We start from the raw sequence: 22,366 nt of genomic DNA, 5'->3' as shown, positions 1-22,366 counted from the left end.
GCCATTCTCTTTCTACTTAAGTACTGTAGTGAGGATGGAATATAGGTTTAATGTATCTTTTAAAGGTATAATTGAACAGATAGAATTTCACTTGAAATTCTAATACATTGTTCTAAGAAAATATTACCAGTTGGTTATCTTTTTTTCATAGCCTTTTACAGGTAACACAGCAATATACACCATCAGTGTTCTGACATTCTCTCATAAACATCTAAGTGTGAAAAGGAAAATGAGTCGTATTCAGAGTCCTGGTGAACCAGAGGTTAATAATTTGCTCCTGAGCAGTTAAAACCCTTACAGCTATTGCCAGCAATTTAATGGGGCTATATCCTTGCTAGTTTATCAAGACTGATTGGTAGCAGGCAGCTGATTATCCTGAAAAGTTGGTGGAAATAGATACTGAGGGCAAGGTGTGAGTGGTGTTAAGAGCTTTAGAAAATGAGAAGGATGTAATTTCTAATGTGTTTCTAGATGCTGTCTGTATGAAGAATTGTAGTCAACTCTCCTGCTGCTGGTATCCTCTGGAGAAATTTGCAATTGTGCAGCTGATGTGTATGTTGAATCTAGATAACACCAACTGATGAAGGTGACAGTTATCCTTGTGGGGCTAGGAGGAGAATAAAGGAAGTTGTACATTAGAGCAACTTCCAGGTATCTACTAATATATTGTGTAGCTGTACTCTAGGGGGAAAAAAAAACAAACAAGTTTTGCAACAGGAAAAAAAGCATGGCAGAAAAAAAAAAAAAAAGTACAAAACCAAAAAACAAACCAAAAAGAACAGGCTATATTTAACTGGGGAATTAAATTGCTATATTATGCCTATATCCAGGAACAAAAGACAGTGTAACAGAAGGATTTAGGTACCAGCAGTCAGTGTTGGAAACTGAGTGACCCATATGCCTAATTTAGGTGACTTCTCTAGTAGCTTGCTGGCAGTACAGTCTTATCCCCAGTATTTTCTTAGATCTTGCCCTGTTCTGAGGATTCATAGCAACTTCACACTGGGGTGCAGAACAACTTTTCCTGAAGTCATGTGTCATAAGATCTTTCTTGAAAATGTTAAGGGAAAAGAATTGCCTCTTACTGATGAAAATGCTGAACAGTTTGTGTGCTCATGCACTGTGTGAGATAATGGGCCACAGTGCCTTTTAAATATGGTTTCAAAATTATTTACCTGTCTCTTGGAAATCACAACTAGAATTTAAAGTGAGAATGTAGGTTTCTTTTTTCTTTTCTTTTTTTTTTTCTTTCAAATTTTGCCAAATTATACAATATTTCTTTCATTTGCTCTATAAGACTTCTTTTGACAGAGATCACAGAATGCCCTTTCTCATTCTTCCTGGTGCAAAGCCCTCCACTTTGGTGCATATTTACCTCAAACAACACATTCCAAACTGTAAAGGTTGCTGTGAAGTGATGTTGGTTTTCCTAAACTTGTTCAACAAAATCGCAGCTGCTCCACCTTAGTTGTCTTTAGTCCCTCCACTTGATACTTTCTTTGACATCCTAAACAGCTATCAGAGATAATAGAGAACATGACCTTCAAATTTTTCTGGACAATTTACTTATAGTGAGCAGCATACAGCAAACAAGTAGGTTTTATGTTCCCGCAAGAATGCAGGAATTTAACATGGCCTTCCAGATACGTGTTAAGTTTTCTTTGTAAAGCCAGAAGAGGACAAAAATAAATAGATTAGATTCCAGTTCAACAGATATTCAATTGTTCCCATACTATTGTATTTTCGTTAGTCTATAATAAAAATTTACTGTAGGTGACCTGCTGTCATCATCATCAATGCTGAGATGTGCTTTTATTCCAGTGTGGTGTTACCTTATTTTTACTTTTACAAGACACACATCAAAGGAGATGCATTACAAGGAAGACATTTTCAGAACAGTCTGCATGCTATTTTCATAACAGCCCCTGTAAAGATTTTATTACAAGTCAGTCTTTCATAATCTCCAACTTTCTAAACTGAACTTCTTCCACACTTTTTCTCATTATGTTAAAGACAATGAAATATATACATACTTTTCCTTATTTCTATGTTTGAAATAACATTCCTCTTATTATAGCATAAAATAGCTCTAGCAATTAATGGTGAATAGGCTTATATCATAATCTAACTCTATACCTATTATTTTATCACAAAATTGTTGTGATTTAACTTTGTTGTTGTGTCATTGACCTTCTGCCTTTGTTTTTATATGTTTGGGAATTTTGTGTATCTACTAAGTCTGCTTAAAAACTTAATCCCACAAGATCTTTCAATAAAAAATTGTCTTTTAACAAAATAAAAAAAATATTTATTTTTCCTGAAAAGCTGAGAGGAGAAGGAAAGTATGAAGGAATTAAAAGTGGAAGATATTAAACAGTTTTCAACTCTAAACAATTTTTACATGGCAGTAATTTTTGTTCCAAGTATATAAATATGTTAAAAATGTTTTTCTCATTCCCAGACCGCAGTTCTGTACCTTGGTTCTGAAATGTAAAAGGAATGCTAATTGCACTTTGATTAAAAGAAAGCAAACCAAAAAATAACCACAAACCCCCTAACCCAAACAAATCAGAGATAAGACCCGTGTGATCAAAACCAGACTTTTCTTTTCCTTCTGTGGAAAGTCAAATTGTCTTGAAATGTTTCTTTTTATGGATCCCAGCCTGCAAAGATGTTATTGGACCAGTTTTAAATGATGTTTTTCATAACCAATTTTATCAGAGTCTGCATTTAACTGAATGTTATTTTGTGCCAAAAAAATGCAGACAAAACTTGTAGACTCTAAGTAGAGTAAAATGATATATACAATAATACGTAAAATCTCTAATCTTGATTAGCATCAAAGAAGTTTTTCCCTGTATAAGTCTATTCAGTAGGGGTGATTTTGTGGACGGAGGGAAAAAAGAAAAAAGAAATCACAAGACTAACCACAGTTCCTTTGCTCAGTTTAAAAATTTTTAACTCTGCAGATCCCACCTTAATGAATTAGTCTTCCAATACATATTCCTATATAAATTCAATCACTTCTAATCACTTTTAGAGCCAACTGGGTTCATTTGGGTGATTTGTTTGGTTTTTTTTTTTTTTTTTTTTTTAGGGATCTGGCATGCAGAGATACTGTTTCTGTGGGTCATGAGCATGGGGCTCCACTTTTCATACCCTCTCCTTGGCACAGCAGTTGCTGTGAGGGGATCTGATTTCACTCAGAAACATTGAGGACCTCCAGTTTTGGTCCTGCGGATTTAACTAGTTTTGGAAGACCTCCTCACTTCCCAATTCAGGTATTTACCCTGTCTCAGGCACACCAGGCTCCCAGCTAGGGAGGCATCTTCTCTGAGAGTCATAAACTCCTCAGTGCTCCATTGCTGGGGCACAAATGTTTTTCACAAAGGTAATATGGATAGTTTTTCTTAGTGTTTTCCCTGACTTAAGAGGATAGCTTAAACAGCTGCAAGTCTTTGTGCTGCTGCACTTCCCAGGATTTCTACTAGCCTTATGGCTCAAAATTCTCTCTGTATCTTTTGAAAGGTAGCTGGCAAGTCTGGATTAAAATGTTTTGACTCAAACTGAAACCTACTCACTCTTCTTCAGTAGGCAAAAGAACTATAATTGAACAACTCTGTTTCCTAGTGGCATATAGTTTTGTTTCATCTGGATAATATGGATGATAATTTCTTCCCATTATAAAATGCTGATTTTTCATGTGTATGCTATTATTGTATTGATCAGAGTAAGTAAAACAAGATGAGATTGTTAAAAAAACATTAATAACAGAAATGGATGCCACAAAAATGCAAAAAAATACGTATCTGGAAAGCAGTTTAACATCTGAGAATTGAACCAATCAATGATTTTCATCTTTTAACACAGGGTGTACTCTACACAAAGATATGCAAAATGCTTTGTAGTAAAGTGTAGCCTAGGGAGACAGTGAAAGCCTTTTAGAGAGACCTATTATAGCAACTTATATACAGAGAAGTGAGCATTACCATATGGCAACATAAAAGAAACTGAATTCAGAAGGCATTGCCAGTGCAAATAGATATATACTTTAGGGGTGAATGGAACTGCATAATTAATTTCTAAGACACATATAACAACCATATTGGCAACTCAGTTTTTAGGTTGCATTTTTGGTATTCTGAACTTCTTTTCTCTAGTGAATTTTTTGTTTGAAAACTGTTTTATGACCATGAATATTACCTCCAGAAAACCCACTTGTTTTATTTTTCCAGATTTGTTACTGTATAGCAAAAAGACTTCTAAATTATAAAAGATAATGCTCTAATTTCAGTATTCTGCCCAGAAATATCATTACAATTTTAGCTAGCAATGTGATTTTTTCCAGGTATTCTTCTGAGATCAGCTATAAGAAATATTTATTTATAGCTTATAGTTATTTTAAACTTTAGAAAACCCTTGCAGCAAAGAATTTTATATGTAAGAATCTGGGCTTCTGTCCCAACCGCTGGGTGAGTTTGACTTTTGGTCTGATCCTACATAACTGTTCTTATATACTTAAAAGATAGAAACAATCTGACACACATTATAAATTGCAAGACCTCAAATATTTGTATGTTTTTAACTACCCTATCCAAATACCCAAGCCAGTTCTTTTCAGGCATTTACAGGCTAAAAAACACTTTCAAACCCAGTTGTCCTGGGTTCAGCAGTAGCAGTCAGTTTTTCTCCTTCTTAGTAGCTGTTGCAGCACTGTGTTTTTGACTTTTGGCCTGGGAAGAGCTGATAACAACTGATGTTTAGACTGACCAAGGACTTTGTGAGTCTCATGCTCTGCCAGGGAGGAGGAGGGGCCGGGAGGAAGCAGGGACAGGACACCTGACCCAAACTAGCCAAAGAGGTATTCCATACCACAGCACGTCATGCCCGGGGATGTAACTGGGAGCTACCCGGAAGGGCACGTCCTCTTTTCGGTCGGGCTCTTTTCCGGCGAGCGGTATCATATTTTCTTCCCTTGTTATTTCCCTTATCATTATTATTATTGGTGGCAGCAGTAGTGATTTGTGTTATACCTGAGTTACTGGACTGTTCTTATCTCAACCCGTGGGAGTTACATTCTTTCGATTCTCCTCCCCATCCCTCTGGGGAGTGGGGGGGGGGGGAGGTAGACTGCGTGGTTCTAATTTACAGCCGGGGCTTAAACCACGACAGTTCTTTTTGGCGCCCAACGTGGGGCACGAAGGGTTGAGATAACGACAGGTGGCCTCATGGTTCTATAATTTGGGTGATAGAACCGGAGTAGATCACATGCAAGATTATCTAATCCATAAACTGATCCGTAGTCTGGAGAGTCAGGGAGTGATCAGCAGGACCCGCTCACCCTTTAATAGCCCCATATGGCCAGTGCGAAAGTCTAACGGAGAGTGGAGACTAACAGTAGACTATCGTGGCCTGAATGAAGTCACACCACCATTGAGTGCTGCTGTACCGGACATGCTAGACCTTCAGTATGAACTGGAGTCAAAGGCAGCCAAGTGGTATGCCACGACTGATATTGCCAATGCATTCTTCTCAATTCCTTTGGCAGCAGAGTGCAGGCCACAGTTTGCTTTTACTTGGAGGGGCGTCCAGTACACTTGGAACCGACTGCCCCAGGGGTGGAAACACAGCCCTACCATTTGCCATGGTCTGATCCAGAATGCACTGGAACAGGGGCAAGCTCCAGAACACCTGCAGTACATTGATGACATTATTGTGTGGGGTGATACAGCGGAAGAAGTCTTTGAGAAAGGGAGGGAAATAATCCAAATCCTGCTGAAAGCTGGTTTTGCCATAAAACGGAGTAAGGTCAAGGGACCTGCACAGGAGATTCAGTTTTTGGGAATAAAATGGCAAGATGGACGTCGCCAGATCCCTACAGATGTGATCAACAAAATAACAGCAATGTCTCCACCAACTAATAGGAAAGAAACACAAGCTTTCTTGGGTGCTGTGGGGTTCTGGAGAATGCACATCCCAAATTACAGTTCGATTGTAAGCCCTCTCTATCATGTGACCCGGAAGAAGAACGATTTTAAATGGGGCCCTGAGCAACAACAAGCCTTTGAGCAAATTAAACGTGAGATAGTTCATGCAGTAGCCCTTGGACCAGTCCGAACTGGGCCAGATGTGAAAAATGTACTGTACACCGCAGCTGGGGAGAATGGTCCTACCTGGAGCCTCTGGCAGAAAGCTCCAGGGGAGACTCGAGGTCGACCCCTCGGCTTTTGGAGTCGGGGATACAAAGGATCTGAGGCCAGCTATACCCCAACTGAGAAAGAGATACTGGCAGCCTATGAAGGGGTTCGAGCTGCTTCGGAGGTGATTGGCACTGAAGCACAGCTCCTCCTGGCACCCCGGTTGCCTGTTCTGGGCTGGATGTTCAAAGGCAGGGTCTCCTCTACACATCATGCAACCGATGCGACATGGAGTAAATGGGCTGCACTAATTACACAACGAGCTCGAATAGGAAATCCCAGTCGTCCAGGCATTCTAGAAGTCATCATGGACTGGTCAGAGGGCAAAGATTTTGGAATGTCACCAGAGGAGGAGGTGATGCGTGCTGAAGAGGCCCCACCATATAATAAACTATCAGAAAGTGAAAAGCAGTATGCCTTGTTTACTGATGGATCCTGCCGTATTGTGGGAAAGCATCAGCAGACAACGATCCAACACTGCACACAGCTTCTCCTGCTCTGAAAGACTGTTACAAGAGATGGAGCCCAACATCATGAACCGAACGGACTCAGTAGCTTTATAGGAATTGGTCCGTGCACTAAGATAACAGTGCACTGAAATGAGAGTGAGGGTATATGGAAAATGTGGGATCTGAGCATGACGTGAATGGTATGGAATAAGGGGTGGATACTGTCCTGGGTTCAGCAGTAGCAGTCAGTTTTTCTCCTTCTTAGTAGCTGTTGCAGCACTGTGTTTTTGACTTTTGGCCTGGGAAGAGCTGATAACAACTGATGTTTAGACTGACCAAGGACTTTGTGAGTCTCATGCTCTGCCAGGGAGGAGGAGGGGCCGGGAGGAAGCAGGGACAGGACACCTGACCCAAACTAGCCAAAGAGGTATTCCATACCACAGCACGTCATGCCCGGGGATGTAACTGGGAGCTACCCGGAAGGGCACGTCCTCTTTTCGGTCGGGCTCTTTTCCGGCGAGCGGTATCATATTTTCTTCCCTTGTTATTTCCCTTATCATTATTATTATTGGTGGCAGCAGTAGTGATTTGTGTTATACCTGAGTTACTGGACTGTTCTTATCTCAACCCGTGGGAGTTACATTCTTTCGATTCTCCTCCCCATCCCTCTGGGGAGTGGGGGGGGGGGGAGGTAGACTGCGTGGTTCTAATTTACAGCCGGGGCTTAAACCACGACACCAGTTTAACATGTAGGCTATCTAAGCAGATGGTTCCTACCTCTCCCCTTTCCAAGGCAAAGCTGTCATAGAAGTCTGTTTGATTACTCTTAAAAGGAGATGTGAGAAATGGTCTGGTCTCAGAATCTTTCCTTTTGGGAGCATTTTGGTGGTTGTTGTTAGTGAAGATTAATATTCAGATCTGAACAAATAAATAGTTTGTGCTGTTGTGTTGAATAAACAGAAGACTGAAAACAGAAAAATAGGGTGCTTCGCTGAACAGCTCGTTCATAATTAACAAAATTTCTTGCAAGCTTTAACAGAAATTTCTGGGGTTTTGTGGTTTCTTGTTTTAATCTATGATTTTTTAAACTGCATTTTTCTAAAAAAAAACCCAAAAAATTTATAGCCAAATAAAAAAAATAAGATCATTTCATATAACTATTTCATACATCTTTCTACCTCATACATAACCTAACTCATAGAAATTTAGCAATCCATCTCTACTTCAAGGAAATTCTTTCTTTTTATTTTTGATATAGAATAATTTCATGCCGATAAAATACTATTCAGTAAGACAGACGTGGTTAACAGTATCATGAAGGTGGTTAATTTCTTACTGTGCTTTCTAAGTTAATTGTATTTATTGAAATGAAAATTACTTACATAGTGACCTACTCGTGTGTTTGTGTGTGTGAAAGGGAGGAGTGCTAGAGAGAGAAAGACAGAGAGAGGATTTAATCTAAGCAAAAATATAAAATCAAGGAAGGATGTCTTACAAGAGCAATGTCTTAATCTTTGAATAATAGAGTAAAAAAAAAACAATTCTGACCTTAGAATATTTCCCAAAGGTTTCCAGCAACCTACTCATAAGACCACATATCAGATTCACGTTTCTCAGCCAGAATGCGTTGACTTTAACATACAAAAAACCCTCACTGTTATGTGTGTAGTGTTTTCCAGGTGTATCCTGGCTACCTAAATGCGGAATCCATGTTCAGATTTTAAATTCTCAGGTACCCATATGTAAACTGGCGTGAAGTTCCAGAATAGTTTAATAATTACATTATTAGCCATAGATGACAATGCTGAAGTGTCTGCACTTGCTTATATTTTACGGATCATTATTTTGTGCACCAAGTTTCTCAACTCTTCTGCAAACTTGCAACTGATATCAGGAATGTCCATCAAAAATGATATTTATCTTTTTTTGTATACAAATAATTTCTGGTGAAAGGGACCAAAATATAAGGAAACATATAGCTGTCAAATAATTGAATTTGTCTCTAAATATAAAACTAACCCTGAAAAAATGAACTAGACTATCAGTCATAAAAATTGTTATAGAAATAAATAAAGCCAACAGCTTATTAAGCCTGCAAGAAACGGTTATTAAGCTTCTCAATATCTTTTGTAAAAATGCTTTGCAGTTTTAGCATGTTAAGAATGCCCATTGTTAAAGACTGCAAAGTCCTCTACAGGATATTCTTTTACTACCTCCACCAAAGAATACTTTTTTTTTTCCCCAGACAATATCAAATGTTCAGTCTTTTCCAACAATTAAAGATAAATATCTTTGTAATTATCATTACACTTTTCTTCCTTCATCCCTACAGTGTCCTTACTACTCCCCTTGAAATTTTTCCAATATGTAGTTGTATTGTGACTTCTTAATTTTTCAGTTACTATATTCCATTTTAAAATAAATTTTGTGCTAACATTGTAGCATTCATAATATCTCCTAGTCAGCAAAGCAAAAGAGTGAAGTCTTGGCCGTACACAAAAACTGGCTATGGAGATTTTTCAAAAACTTTCATCCTATTCATGGGTACCACAATAACTGTGGATTGGATCCGATACAAATACTTAAAAATCAGGCACAGCAACTATAATGTACATTTCCAGAGTGAAATTTGAGAGATGATTTCTGTAAATAAGCGCAAACCATTAAACCGTTCATCTTCTGGAGAAAGCACTAGTGTTCTGCACAGTCTGGGTAATCTTTTTGTTTAGGATATTCAAATGCCACAAGCATGTCCTACTTGCACGAGCTTGTGTGAGCCTTCACCTCCCAGGACTGCCTTCTGCACCCCATGAGCTTTAGCCCTGGGAGTTAACTTCACTGTGCCTAAGCAGAAAAGCTGTTGACTAGACTTCATCACAGAGTTCTCAGAAGACTTCTGTATAGCCTTAGACCCAGGAAATTCAGCTCCTTGTTGTTTATACAATTTCAAGAGAAGCCTGCAAAGAGAGACAGTAACAGCTCTGAGGAGCTCAGAGCTGTCTGTCACTCAGCAGATATGCACAACATCTGCACTGGCATGTCTAAGGGACTGGTGGCTTCAGGCCACATACGTTGTATTTCTGTAGCCCAGAAAAAAAGAAGTGACAAAATCACATATTATCAAGGACAAGTCTTAGCTGCTAGCATGAAATGGACACCTCCAGTTGTCTGGAGATTATGACAGGTTATTTGAGGATGTTGGCACGTAAAAGCTTATGGCTATACCCAGAAAGGGTCTTAGACCCCTTTATTCATCAGCCCTAGTCAAGAAACAGCTTTTTGCAGAGAGGTAAGGATGGGACTCCTTGTCCCCTGAAAGCTAAAGAGAAAAACCTTGAGTGCAAGTCCAGGAAGTAGAGAAACCCACTCAAAATCTATTTTACTGCCCATGAAATATATTTGAATTTGAGCCTTTTCACATCCATGTGGCTGAGTTACCCTGTAAGATAGTAACTCCAAAGGAATTACCAGCTCCCTGTCCATTTTATTCACACCAAAGATAGAAGACTTTCTCATGCATATGCATATCTCCAGAGCAGGTCTGAGAAATTTGAATACTCGGGAAAACATTTCAAGCTGCCAATTAAGTACTCAGCTTCTCAGATGGAGGACTTTTAGGCCTGAACATTCACCTTATCTCTTCCAACTGACTAATTGAAGCAGTTTCCAGCTGGATTCTATTCTATTGCCTAGTGTGCCAACGCAAAGTGTAAGGTAAGTCACTGGTTTCCAAAGAAGCAGGCATTGCAATGCTGAACATGGTATTGTCCAGAATATTTGTATGGATTAAGCCTTCCAAGCAGTGAAGTATCCCACAGTACTCACGGCCTGGTCAGCTACAGTGGCACGAGGTGAATAGACACCTTCTGCCCATGTACCCAGCATCCCTGCTAACAATGCGCTACATCTTTAGACTCTTTACACCCACTGCAAAATTAACGTGTTTCTCTGTTTTGGAGAAGAGACAGAGCAATGCTGAACCTTTTGTGATTCTTGCTGGTGAAATAAAGAGATGGAATGTTCTCCTGCACTGATTATAAATTGTCTTGAGGCCTAACATGAAGGATCATCCATAGAAACATGCATGGCCCTGGTCTTCAAACCCATTAATTCTTTGGATTCTCTGTTGAGACTGACAAAATGTTTCATTAAACAGAAGCCTGATCCAGTTCCAATTAACTTCAGAGAAAACTAGATTGTAATCTCATCACCAGTTGGGGTGATAGATTCTTCAATACAGGCATTTACCTACTGAGAATTTGATGGATACCGATTTCAGGTCCCATACGGCTGGTTACACATCTTGCTATTCTCAAGCTTTGCTCAATTTGGAGAAATAAAAATACCTTGGTTTTGAAAAGCTTTGCATCCTATCACCAATATCTCAAGCTTTTTAATACATTTTCATTTTACTTAATAAAAGTTGAGCTTAAGTTTTATGTTTCAACATAACAATTTTAATGTCTGAAAAGACGCATATTGTAAATTCTACTCGCTCTATTTGTCTGCTTTAAAAAATTCAATGATAACTAAGTAAATTTTTCAACGGATTCTGCAGTTCTTGTTTTAGTTCTTATTTTAGGTTTCTGTGTTGGCACAAGGTAAAATGCTTTTATGACATCTCGCCTTTATTTCCCACCAAATATCCTTTCTATATTATTATTTCTAAACATTATTTTAATCCAGACATACATGTAACTCATATCGGCATTAATAAGAATCCCACATGTAGGGCAGGGCTACAGACAATATTCTGCAATTCTACTTTTTTAATGAACATTTTTCAGATTTTCTGGATAATAATGAAACAATCAAGAATTCTCACACAGCAGAAAACAGTACAGCTAGTATTATTACTAGAGTTTCTCATTTAACAAGTTTTTAAAAACTTAGAAGGTTAGTAGACTGACATGTAACTAATGACAGGATCTATATCACAAATATATTAGTTAATTCTTATAACGGTTGCAAAATATTCACCCTCTAGAGTAAAACTAGTGACCAACCTTTTGTCAGGGAAGGTTCCACTTCACCTAAGGCAAGAGAAAAGAACAAATGTCAGAGAACAGACATCATCATCATTAAAAAAAAAAAAAATCACATTTTTTTCTCATGTTGGCTCATTTTAGTAAAAAAAAAAAAAAAAGAACAACGAACTATTCTTTATATGATAAATGACAAGCACTCTATTCTGAGATTTTGGATTATTCATAATGTATCTCACCATAGAGGTTTTCCTGGGTTTAGGGTAGATAAATTCAATGTGCAGTAGTAACCAAGGAAACGTCAAAATCTGTGTGCTTCTGAATGTTAACTTGTGACTACAATTTACAATTTGCTTGATTTTATGCATGTTTCCCTGTTTTAAGGAAAAGTCCAGTCAGTGTTTCCATTTTAGATCCAAATGATAAAATGTAGATGCATGTTAGCAAGGTTGTAAATCTAGCATCTCTTCCAGTGAAATCCAAGGCAAAAAATTAATTTCAGTGGAAATATGAGCTGCAGTGTGTTATTCCACCTCCATGCAGAACATGAAATTTAAAGGAGTTAGCCTGAATGACTGTGGCAAGTGTGCAGCCTCAGCTTCACTGACTCCAGTGAACAGCGGGCAGAGAGTTCACATGAACTTGCTTTTTATAATATAATGCAGTAAGTTGCCTGCTGTCTTTTCACGCTCCTTGCAGATACTGACGAAATTCCACTTGGGCCAAAGGCTGGTAGGACTGAGGTTTTCAAACACTCTGAGCATTCATATCTCGAATTTTGGTATGTTAGGTATTTTATGACCTTTCCTACTTGCATTAGCACTTATCCACTGGAGTATTTGAAAGTTTGCTGGTTCTTTGAGAGCTATTAAATGATAAAAATGAACACTGTTCAAATTTTAGCAAGTTCTCCATATTTCACCTTTTCTGCTTCTCAGCAGTATGAGAGACTGGCTTTCTGCTAGCTACAAATCATATCTCAGAATAGGATGCCCAGTTCATAGGCTTACATGTAGCAGCCTATCTATTAGTATTCATTTATGGTGCTAATATAAAAAGCTCATGCACACATTTAAAAGGTAGAAATTTGATAATATCTGAAGTTTATGAACAAACTGGCAAAAGTCATGTTCAGTACATGTGCTTTTAAGCTATGTTCTGGTATAGCCAAATAGAATATAAAATAAACTACCATGAAATGAAGATGTGTCTCCTACACTCATTGCTCGTCAAAATGACCAATACGACATGACTTGACGATCCACTACTGCTCTGCTTATACCAGGGAGCTACTTTGTTTATGACAGAAGGCTAGTTATTTCCAAATTTGAAAGGTTGGCAATTTACATTCATTTATCAGATGATATCAGATGAAGAATGTTACTATAATGCAGAAACATATCTTCTAGTAAACCGAATTATTTGCAATATGCCATTCAAAATCTGGTCACTTCAGTCAAAATGCTATTTTTTCTTTCTTTTTTTTATTCAGTATATCCTTGGGTTATAAATATATCAAAGTAAAAAGTTGTAAGTTTCTTGGTCTATCTTGTATGTTTATCTGGGTTCTTTAAATTCTTGCCAATTAAAAGAAAGTAGCTATTGCCATTCTCTGAAGCAATATCCTGATGCATATTTTGGTTGTGGCTTTGAAGTATGTATAAATTAGTGCTCTTTACTTCAAGATGTACTAATGGTAATATTTAATTCTGACAGCTTTCCTGTAATGGTACATTAAACATGAAATGAAAGCCAACAAAGAGACCAATTTACTGATTGGAATAGCCAGTAGATGCTTTATTAGCAACAATGTTCACTTTTCTTTTTGTTTGACCTTCTTGTCTGTGAGGTTAAAAGCTGAGTAAGCCAATATAATGCATGTAAAACAGCAGTTAGAGCAGTTACAGAAGTCTTTACATTACAAATACCTTCATCACTGTCATCATCATCACTCCATACGATGTCAGACAGTAAAGAAAAAAAGCCATAAAGCCAATCACTGGATTCTTCCAATGTCTCATGAATGATTCTCAGTGGTTCTGTGCTGAGCTTGTGAACAGATCTTCCTGAGTGCAGAGTTTAAAACAAAAGCCATTTGAAAAAAAAAAAAAAAAATACTCCTTCAGTGATTAAAGTTCACCTTCATTTTATACAGGACTACTTATACTATCTCCTTTAACAGAAACAAAGATCATGAATGTTAATTATTATTATTTGAGGATGGCTCTTCTTCTTGTCCAGGACTGGTATAAACTGCATCCTACTGTATTTGCTTTTTTCAGAATGATTAGGGACCCAGTGGAAAATTTGAGCTGACACTGCACTCCAAGTTCTGGCTCTTCTTATGGGGCTTGGTTGGGCAAATTATAAATATAGATTTGATTCTACCTCTTATTCATCCATTTAGATAATCTCTTCCTTTCAGCCCGGTTTTTTCCTCTGGCTCAGGCCATCTGCCTCTTGAGGACTGTTTAGGATTCGCTGCAGTCTGTGTCCCACTCCTCATTTCTCATGTCCCCTTGAGCCTCCTCCTTTACACAAGTCCTGTCTGATGAAATTGCTAACCACAATGACCTGGCTAATCACACAGATGGGTCGTATCATTGCCATGAAGTACATGTGAAGGATGGGAAGAAGAAAGCTGTGTATAATCAAGCTAAGATAAACCTCAGTCCGGAATAAAGTGGAATACAAATCCAATGTGACACAGAGTCAGCTACTTTCAAACACGTACTACTGCATATGTGGTTCTTCTCTTTCTTACAACTCTTCTAAGGTTTCTTTCATGCATATTTTGCACATCTGCATATTTAACCAAGGTCTGGTCCTACTGCTGCTGCAGGTAAGTAAGATGGCAAACAAGGAAGCTGTGAGGTTTTAGGTGCTCCACCTTTGTGGGTGTATGGAAGTAAGGGTAACGGAAGTAAGGCCCCTGCTCCCTACTGTATCCACACCCAAGGAGAGCAACCATCAGTGGGTAGTACCAACATTCCCTTGAAGGCTTTTCCAGTTGTGATTTCACCAAATTTCTCCCTACCATGTTCCAGAGGGACTTTCCAGCCTCTGACAGAGTATATCTTCTGACCTTTCTGTTCAGCAAACTTTTATTTTCTTGAAATCTGTACCAAACACTGCTTAGGAAAAAGGACAACTCTCACTCAGTTCATGTTACTGTTCACTGTGCTTTAAAAGGCAGACTGAATGATTGCCCTATCTGTGTGAAGGTTTCCCACAAATGTAGGCAATCACAAAAATCACAAATGTGATCTGAATCATTCATCTCATCTTGTTTCTAGGCATTTCAATAGAAGTGCATGCTCAGTAGTAAGATGGCAGCTGTATCTCTGTTTACCACTATCTTTCTGTATGCAAATGTTTTAGTAGGAAGTTAAACACAAGTCTCTCCAGAACTACTTCTGGTTGCAGTGTTCTGACTCACAAGCCAAATCTTAGCAGTAATCAGAAGTATTCTTACATGGACTTGCAGGTTACAAGGACAGGCAAAGTGCAGGCTTGAAGCAATTTCTTTAATGGCAGCAGTATGAACAGTTATTTTCTAAAAGTGCTACAATGAAATATACAAGTAACTTTATTTGAAATACGAATGTATCACTAAATAATTCCATTTACCTCTAATTAGTTAATCTGAAGCACAAAAGATCAGTCTGACTTTCTATTGTTTTGCATCTGTTTAGTAATGGTGTATACCAAAGAAATATTTTTATTAATGTTTTCTTGAAGGTTGTATTATATAGATATAGTCTACTAAACAATTAGGCACATCAAAAAAAATCAATCAAGTGTCATGATGAAATGACATAATTACAAAGAAATATGTGTGATCTCTTAATTTAATCTACTATTGTTTGCACTATTGTATTCAGAATGGTTGAGTAGTATAACAGGGCATGTGCACTTTGCTTTTCATAAGGCATTTTATTTTCATTGGCCTCATGCATTGAGATGTAGAAATTTTATTTTTTTAAACTGATTTGCCAGAAATACTTTTCTGAACTGTTTACAGGGAGAATTAATACTTATATTTAGGTTATTAAAAGTAAATCTGAAACCTGACCCCTGATGTCGTTTGCATTTTATTCTAATCTAGAGGTGCTAAGGAAGCCAAGGGGACTAATAGAATGGACATTACCAGAGAGATCTTAGCATAACCAAGGGTTTGATTCACAAGCACGAATGGTTTAATTTCGGACAGCTGCCTTGATTTCCACTCTGTCTATCTACCTACCCTTTACCCACTGGCTGCTTAGGGATGGCTCAGTTGCTTTTACAGCCACAGGCTTTTAGAGCTGCAGGGACTACAGCTGTAAACTAGTCAAGAATTGGTGTCAATTTATTTTAATATACTGGTCTATCAACTAGCAGTTCAAGAACCTCTTCACAGGTAGCAGAGCTGTCCCCCCTGGGCAGGCAAAGGAAATGCTCAGAAAAGAGCAAGATCAAGAGCAGAGGAAATTATTCCAACTACCCCAAGGCAAGACATCTTTGCTGGTGAATCAGAGCCCTCAACATCATATCCTGGTCTTTAATTCATGACATCTTCATAGCAAACTATGAAAAGGGATTAGAAATTATAAGTGTCCAGAGGAAAAATTCTCCAGCTACGCTTACACTAACAGGCCCAAGTTGCAAATCCTGCTTAACATAGAAAGTTTTGGAAACTGGGGGCTGGGTAGAGGACACTGGAGTGGTATTTGCAAAATTAAATTTTGCATGCAAACAGATACTGTAAGATCCACTTGCAATTTAACGCACGGGCCTGGAAAGTTGTCTCCTTGTGCATAGATCTTCTGACTTCAGTTGTATTTCCTAAATTTTTAAAAAGTAGTGGCAACAGTAACAATGTGTCCTAAAATGCTTAAGAACATCACACCAGGTAATGCTGAAGTGAAAATTATTACTGGTCAAATCCATGCTTTTAGCTCTCCCCAAAACTTTGACAATAGCAGATTCTTTTCCTAGTAGAACAAAACACACAAGAAACAAAGGAAATAAAGCAATTCAGGATGCAACAAGTAGAGAGAAAGATGTTACTTCACACACATGCAAAGAAAGATAACTATTTTCAGAGGATTTGCATACTCTTGCTTCAAGAGTGAACAAAGTTTAAGCTTGCTGTTTGGATGTAATTTAGATTTTTTTTAATTTACAGATGTCCAGAAAGGGTACAGTATGGTAAATTTCTTTAGAATATCCTTGGATTCCACACAGTCAGACTGGATTAACTGCCTTCTCTCTGACTTTTCATTTCTTGGCAGATCTCAGAACACCATTTATTGTAAAACTAAGTTAACAATATACTTCTCTTGTGAGAATGTGTTACATAGTATGTAACATAACATTTGTTTCTAACATATAATTATAAACTCCAATTAATATTTTGTACATGGTATACAATGTGCGATATATATATTATATATTTAATCTCATATATCATCTTTTGTGCTGGGAGTAGAAAGGGCAGGATCTTGAATTTAAACTGTAAACAGCATTTATGAATGTAGACTATTTCTCAGATAGATAGATACAGGCTGTAAAGTTCTACCTTTTGCTGAACTTGGAAATAAGGGCTGAGCCAGTTCCTCTTAGATAATGCAATAGAAAAATACTAAATGTCTGTTGAAGGAGGAAGGAAGGAAAGGAAGTAGATGATTGCACAGCAGGTTAAACTCAGGGATGAAACATGCAATTAATATTGAAGAATTTTTTTTGTCAGTATGTAATTTGATTTAATCGCACTTAAATTCAGATTATCTTATCTATCTGCCAGAGGTACCTTAAAGCCAGATGTTTCCCTAGTGGTTTCTAGACTCCCTTAAAAACCAATGCAGAAAGACATACTGTGACCTTCAGAAGTCCAGTCTCGCTTTCCTCTGACATATTTTTTAGGGTTATATGAATTAATTTCCAAAGATGTCTGTTCCTTTCCATTGACTAGGAAGGAAAGGAGACCTGAAAAATTAGCACAGATATGACAGTTCATTTTCCTGTGACTGAGGTATGTGACATAGATCCTATTAGTGGTGCTGTTTCATATTTGAATCCTTTTCACTGTACACTTTTTGGCTAAGCAATTAGATTTGTATCTTTGCTATCATAATTGATATGACTATACACCTTGATAAACCATTTGCATTTCAAACCAACACTGGTACCACCAACAATGAATTACTATGACATTTTGTTTTGTTATGTTTTTTATTACTTGGTACAGTATAAGATGTTTTTCAGTAAAAAGAGCAGTAAAAATTCAGCATTACTTTGCTGGCACTTTCACTGCTATGAGAGTAATTAAGTTTTGCTCTTCCCCCCCCCCCCCAATTCTTTTCTCAAAGGCTTTTTGTTAAATGCTGAAATTTGGTAAAGTTAAAGCTACAGAGAAAGAATCCGCACCAAACTGAGTGACTTACTTTGTATACTACCTTTTGAAAAACTTTGCTGTAGGAAAACTCAATTGAATTTTGTTAGGAATGTTACCTGTTATAGACATCTGTAAGAAAATTTTGAAGCTTGTTTGAATTTTCTTTATGAAACATATGCAAATTTGGTTAAAACTTCTTCAAGAAAGGCTTTCAGATGTTTTGTAGGTATTAAATATTTATGAAAACTCCCTATGTATTTTGAAACTGGCTTTCATGATCATTACATCAAAATTAAACTGCTACAATTCTTTTTAGTTCTCCAGCATTATTGGTTCAGAAACAATAATTTTTATTTAAAATGTGACAACAAGAATTCTAACCAAGTAATTTCTTCAGTTCTGAACTCTGCTTGGATCACAATTTTAACTTCAATTGATTTGAAAACAGAATTAACTCCTTTTATAGTAATTAACAACTCACACTTAACACAGCTTTATGAAATCAAACAATGGCAGATTTCAAAAGTCCTTCAATCAGCAGTAGGTACATTCTTGAGACATAAGACAATTTTTGTAAACTGACAAAGTCCCTTCAACTTCAGTAAAATTGAGGTATTTTGTGAACAGAAGAAACCTTTTTTTCATCAGGACTGATAATGGGTCCTTTATCAGTGGCTTTTGGAAATAGGAATTGATTAATTACATGGTAGTACCTCAAGCAAATTTGGTTGTGTTTCATGGTTTGTGTCATTTATTCCTGTGAAGTGCACAACAAAAGGTGACTAATTGATTTACCTGTGTAAATCACTTTAGTCCTTATTCCTGTCTTAATAACTCTGCCAAGATTGTAGTCTCCTATCAATCTGTTTTGCTTGTCAAATAGTTAAATACATACTCAGAGTTCAACCTCTTTTAAAAGTTTGGGGGAGGGGGGTATAATGAATTACACTGAATTACTTAATAATTGTTAGATTTTCATCAATTACCTATTTTGTCTCCAGTGAATTGAATGCAATTAAATTATAAATTATGGTAATTATCTGGTGTAAAGACTGATCTATGAGATATAATCCAATACATTGATATTGACAAGGTACAGCTGATGAAGACAGAGAATTTCTGTCATGTTTGATAAAATACAAAAGCCCAACACTAGTTTGTGATAATAAAACATCCGATTTTAGTAAAATATTCTGTTATAGAGAGACCTGTATTTTAATTTGAAAGTTTATGTATTTTTAATATTTGTTATTAGTAGTAGCATCTTGTTTCTACTCTGTGATCCTCTGAAGAGTAATAACATACAAAACTCAATAGATACATAAAGTCTTCCATTATTAATATTGCAGTTTACCAACATAGTTGTCCTTAACTATTATCTGCCTATTTCATATACTAACATCTGGCATGCTTATGACACTAATGTGCAGGACAAACTCTAGTGAATATCATTGAATTGTAAGTATAAATATAGCAAATTAATCGTATTGAATTGTAAGTATAAAAACTATACCAAATCCCCCTCAGACTCAATATTACCCAGTAATTTCCATTATATAGGTACTTAAATCATAAATATGAAGACTGCAGTTTGTAGTGTAAATCTTCTCTGTCTCTTTCTAATATCAGCCAAATGAGAACAAAGTAGCTATAATTAGAATCTAGTTGCCAAACTTAGAAATTCACAAAGTGTCAGAATCTATCAGGTAATACCAGGTATTTTTGATATAGTCACACATTTTTGTATATGGCTTGATTTGAAATCAGCTCAAAGACTGTGGTTTGATGAATCAGACCCTAATTAGGTTGTGTTTTCTGAAACAGGGAGACATTTTATCTAAAATAATTTGAAGATTTATTTTTCATCATTGTAAGCATTCAGTTCTCTAAGAACACAGGTCTTAACTTTAGATTAAAAAAGCATTGCTGTTAAAAAATTGTACAATGGCATTTTTTAAACAGCAGTTAGGAGGGTAAATTGAATATCTCTCAGCTTGTCACTGTTTCCTGGGAGTCTCCTGATTGAGGGCGTCTCTTAGCTGACAGATCTATTTCAAGCATGTATGAAAATGGGAAGGAGGCTATCGCAAAGAACTTTGCAGCCCCAGCGTTGGGGTTAGTGGAGAAACAGTGCTACCACATCCTGGCACTCTGCTAGTGCCCATGCTTTGTTATTGCTGTCTATCAGACTGCACGCACACACACATATTGAGAGCACTGCAGGCAGAAAGTCTTTACCAGGTGGTAAACAGGGATCATCACAATGTTGTGAATAGGTGGCTATAGCAGATGGCAACAGGATGAAACCCAGAAAGGCCAATGAAAAAAAGGAAGAAACACTGTTAGTGATAATGAACATCCTCAGCTGTCACTTGACTAAAGGAAGCAGTTAAGAAGTGAAGTGAGGAATTATTTCATTTCTGTGAGTCTGCTGTTATGAAGCAGAAATTGGAGTTCATTACAAAGAAAACAATGCACTGTAGATGTGAAATAATATAGTAAGAGAGCAATGTAAAACATGGCTAAATAAGGCACAGGTACTTTCACAAACTACAAACATATTCTACTGCTGAAAAAGAATACATTACATACAGTGGATTTTAGTTGAATTATTTAGGTTTCTTCAACAGCAAGTAACCAAAGAATTACACTATTGCAATTGTTACTGAAATGAATTACTGGTTTTGTTTGTTTAAATTAGAAATTTCACAGATACCATTATGGACCATAAATTTGGGTTGTGTTTTGTATCCCATGATGTGCATTTAAACATACAAGACCTTTCTCTTCTCAGATCCTTCCCTATTTATTAAGACAGTTTGTGAAATTTCATATTTTCAACTTCGTGACCTCATGAAGTTTGATCTATCACAGTTTATCATCTTATATATGCTAGACCATTTGGGATGAACACAGTACTTGCAGCACTGCAGTACTTCATAGACTGTCATTCTTTCCACCATAATTTAATTTTCTAGGGGTTTAACACAGTTGTGAGATTTACTGTAGCGTGAAACACGGGAAATAAGATGTCATCTGGGCAGCCCTTCTTTAAACTAGAATAGGGTTTAAATCCCTTTAATTGGTTTTATCATTATGGAAGACAGTGAAAACCAAATTGTTTTGTAGGTTTGAGTGCATTATTTGAAGTACCATATAATTCAATTAAAAATCTCATTAAGAACTTTGCAACAGATAAGCTGTTTATTCATGCTATGGATTGACTACTTTAAATACAGTAAAAATTGTATTTCAAAAGATTATAGCACTGTTTTGTTAAATTCCAAGGTAAGCACAGTAAGGGTCAACGCCTTTTTTACCAATTATTTCAAATTGGTGAGACTTTGAAACACTTCTTTAACCAAGAGACAAGATTACTTGTTCCATTAAGTTTGCTGGTGCTTTAAACTAAGCTGGAAGTTTATTCTTTCTCCTGTATAAGTGCAAAGGTAATATCAGGTTTTGGATATACAATTACAAATACGATAGTATAAGTACCATCTTATTTTTGCAGTTGTTAAAAGTTTCCAGTGACTATGAGTTCAAGAGAAAGACCACATAGTGATGACACTCTGGAAGAAAAATGGATGCATACATTCCTAATAATTATCTCACAAAAAAATAAAAATAAAAATCAGTAAAATAGCTATATTTTTCTGACTTCCACTTCTCTTCTGTCACTGACAGTCATTGTCTCCATAGAGATCTGCCTTCATTACAGGTCTCTAAGAAGCCTCTTTACAGCTAAACAAAAGGAATTATCCACCACAAAGAATCTGCTCCTTTTTCTTTTAAGAAAGCAGTTACCACAAAATGGCAAGTTCACCATGCTGTGTCTGCTAATTTCACTTAGGTTATTTTGTGGATAGGCTTGGGTTTTATATATTTAGTGAGTTTTATTAGATTTGATTTAGTTTGGCCTTCAGGTGACTGGCTAAATCACTATCAATTTACTCTGAATATTGAAAGCTCTGGATCTGAAATTAGGGCTGTGTTAATTATCTGTAATTGGTCACAGAGATGGCAGAGAATTCTGAACACTTTATTAGCCCATTAGCAAACGTGGATTCCTGGGCAATCAATCTTCAGGATTGAAATAAATTATTTAGTTACATTTACCAATTAAAATATATAATCCAGTTATGTGTACAAGAAATGCATGAAATATATTCCTGAATTACGAAACCAATTAAGGTGCATTTTCTAAACACAAAGGATGGTAGTAATAACAAACTGTTGCAAAGCTCACTTCAAACCAAAATGAATCATTTTCTGCATTTCTGAAAGCACTGAGAATGTATAAGAGATCTTCCAATGCTACTTATTCATACACACTACATGCTTCATGAGATTCCT

The 22,366-nt window shown here is 36.8% G+C and overlaps 1 protein-coding gene across 1 annotated transcript in view; it reads right to left on the bottom strand.

Moving 5' to 3' along the window:
• The window catches only part of TRDN (triadin), a gene marked incomplete at both ends in the record, with an annotated part of 198,036 nt that overhangs the window by 171,567 nt on the left and 4,103 nt on the right, over positions 1-22,366 (bottom strand). Inside the window, 3 exons of the mRNA XM_080615893.1 lie at positions 11,653-11,679; positions 13,560-13,697; positions 20,249-20,290. Of these exons, the coding sequence (XP_080472019.1) occupies positions 11,653-11,679; positions 13,560-13,697; positions 20,249-20,290 (207 nt within the window). The remainder of the gene's footprint in view (positions 1-11,652; positions 11,680-13,559; positions 13,698-20,248; positions 20,291-22,366) is intronic.

This window comes from Psittacula echo, assembly GCF_963264785.1.
Source record: "Psittacula echo genome assembly, chromosome: 4".
Classification (NCBI taxonomy): domain Eukaryota; kingdom Metazoa; phylum Chordata; class Aves; order Psittaciformes; family Psittacidae; genus Psittacula; species Psittacula echo.
Note: the sequence above shows the minus strand (reverse complement) of the source record. Positions and strands in the feature narration are given on the sequence as shown.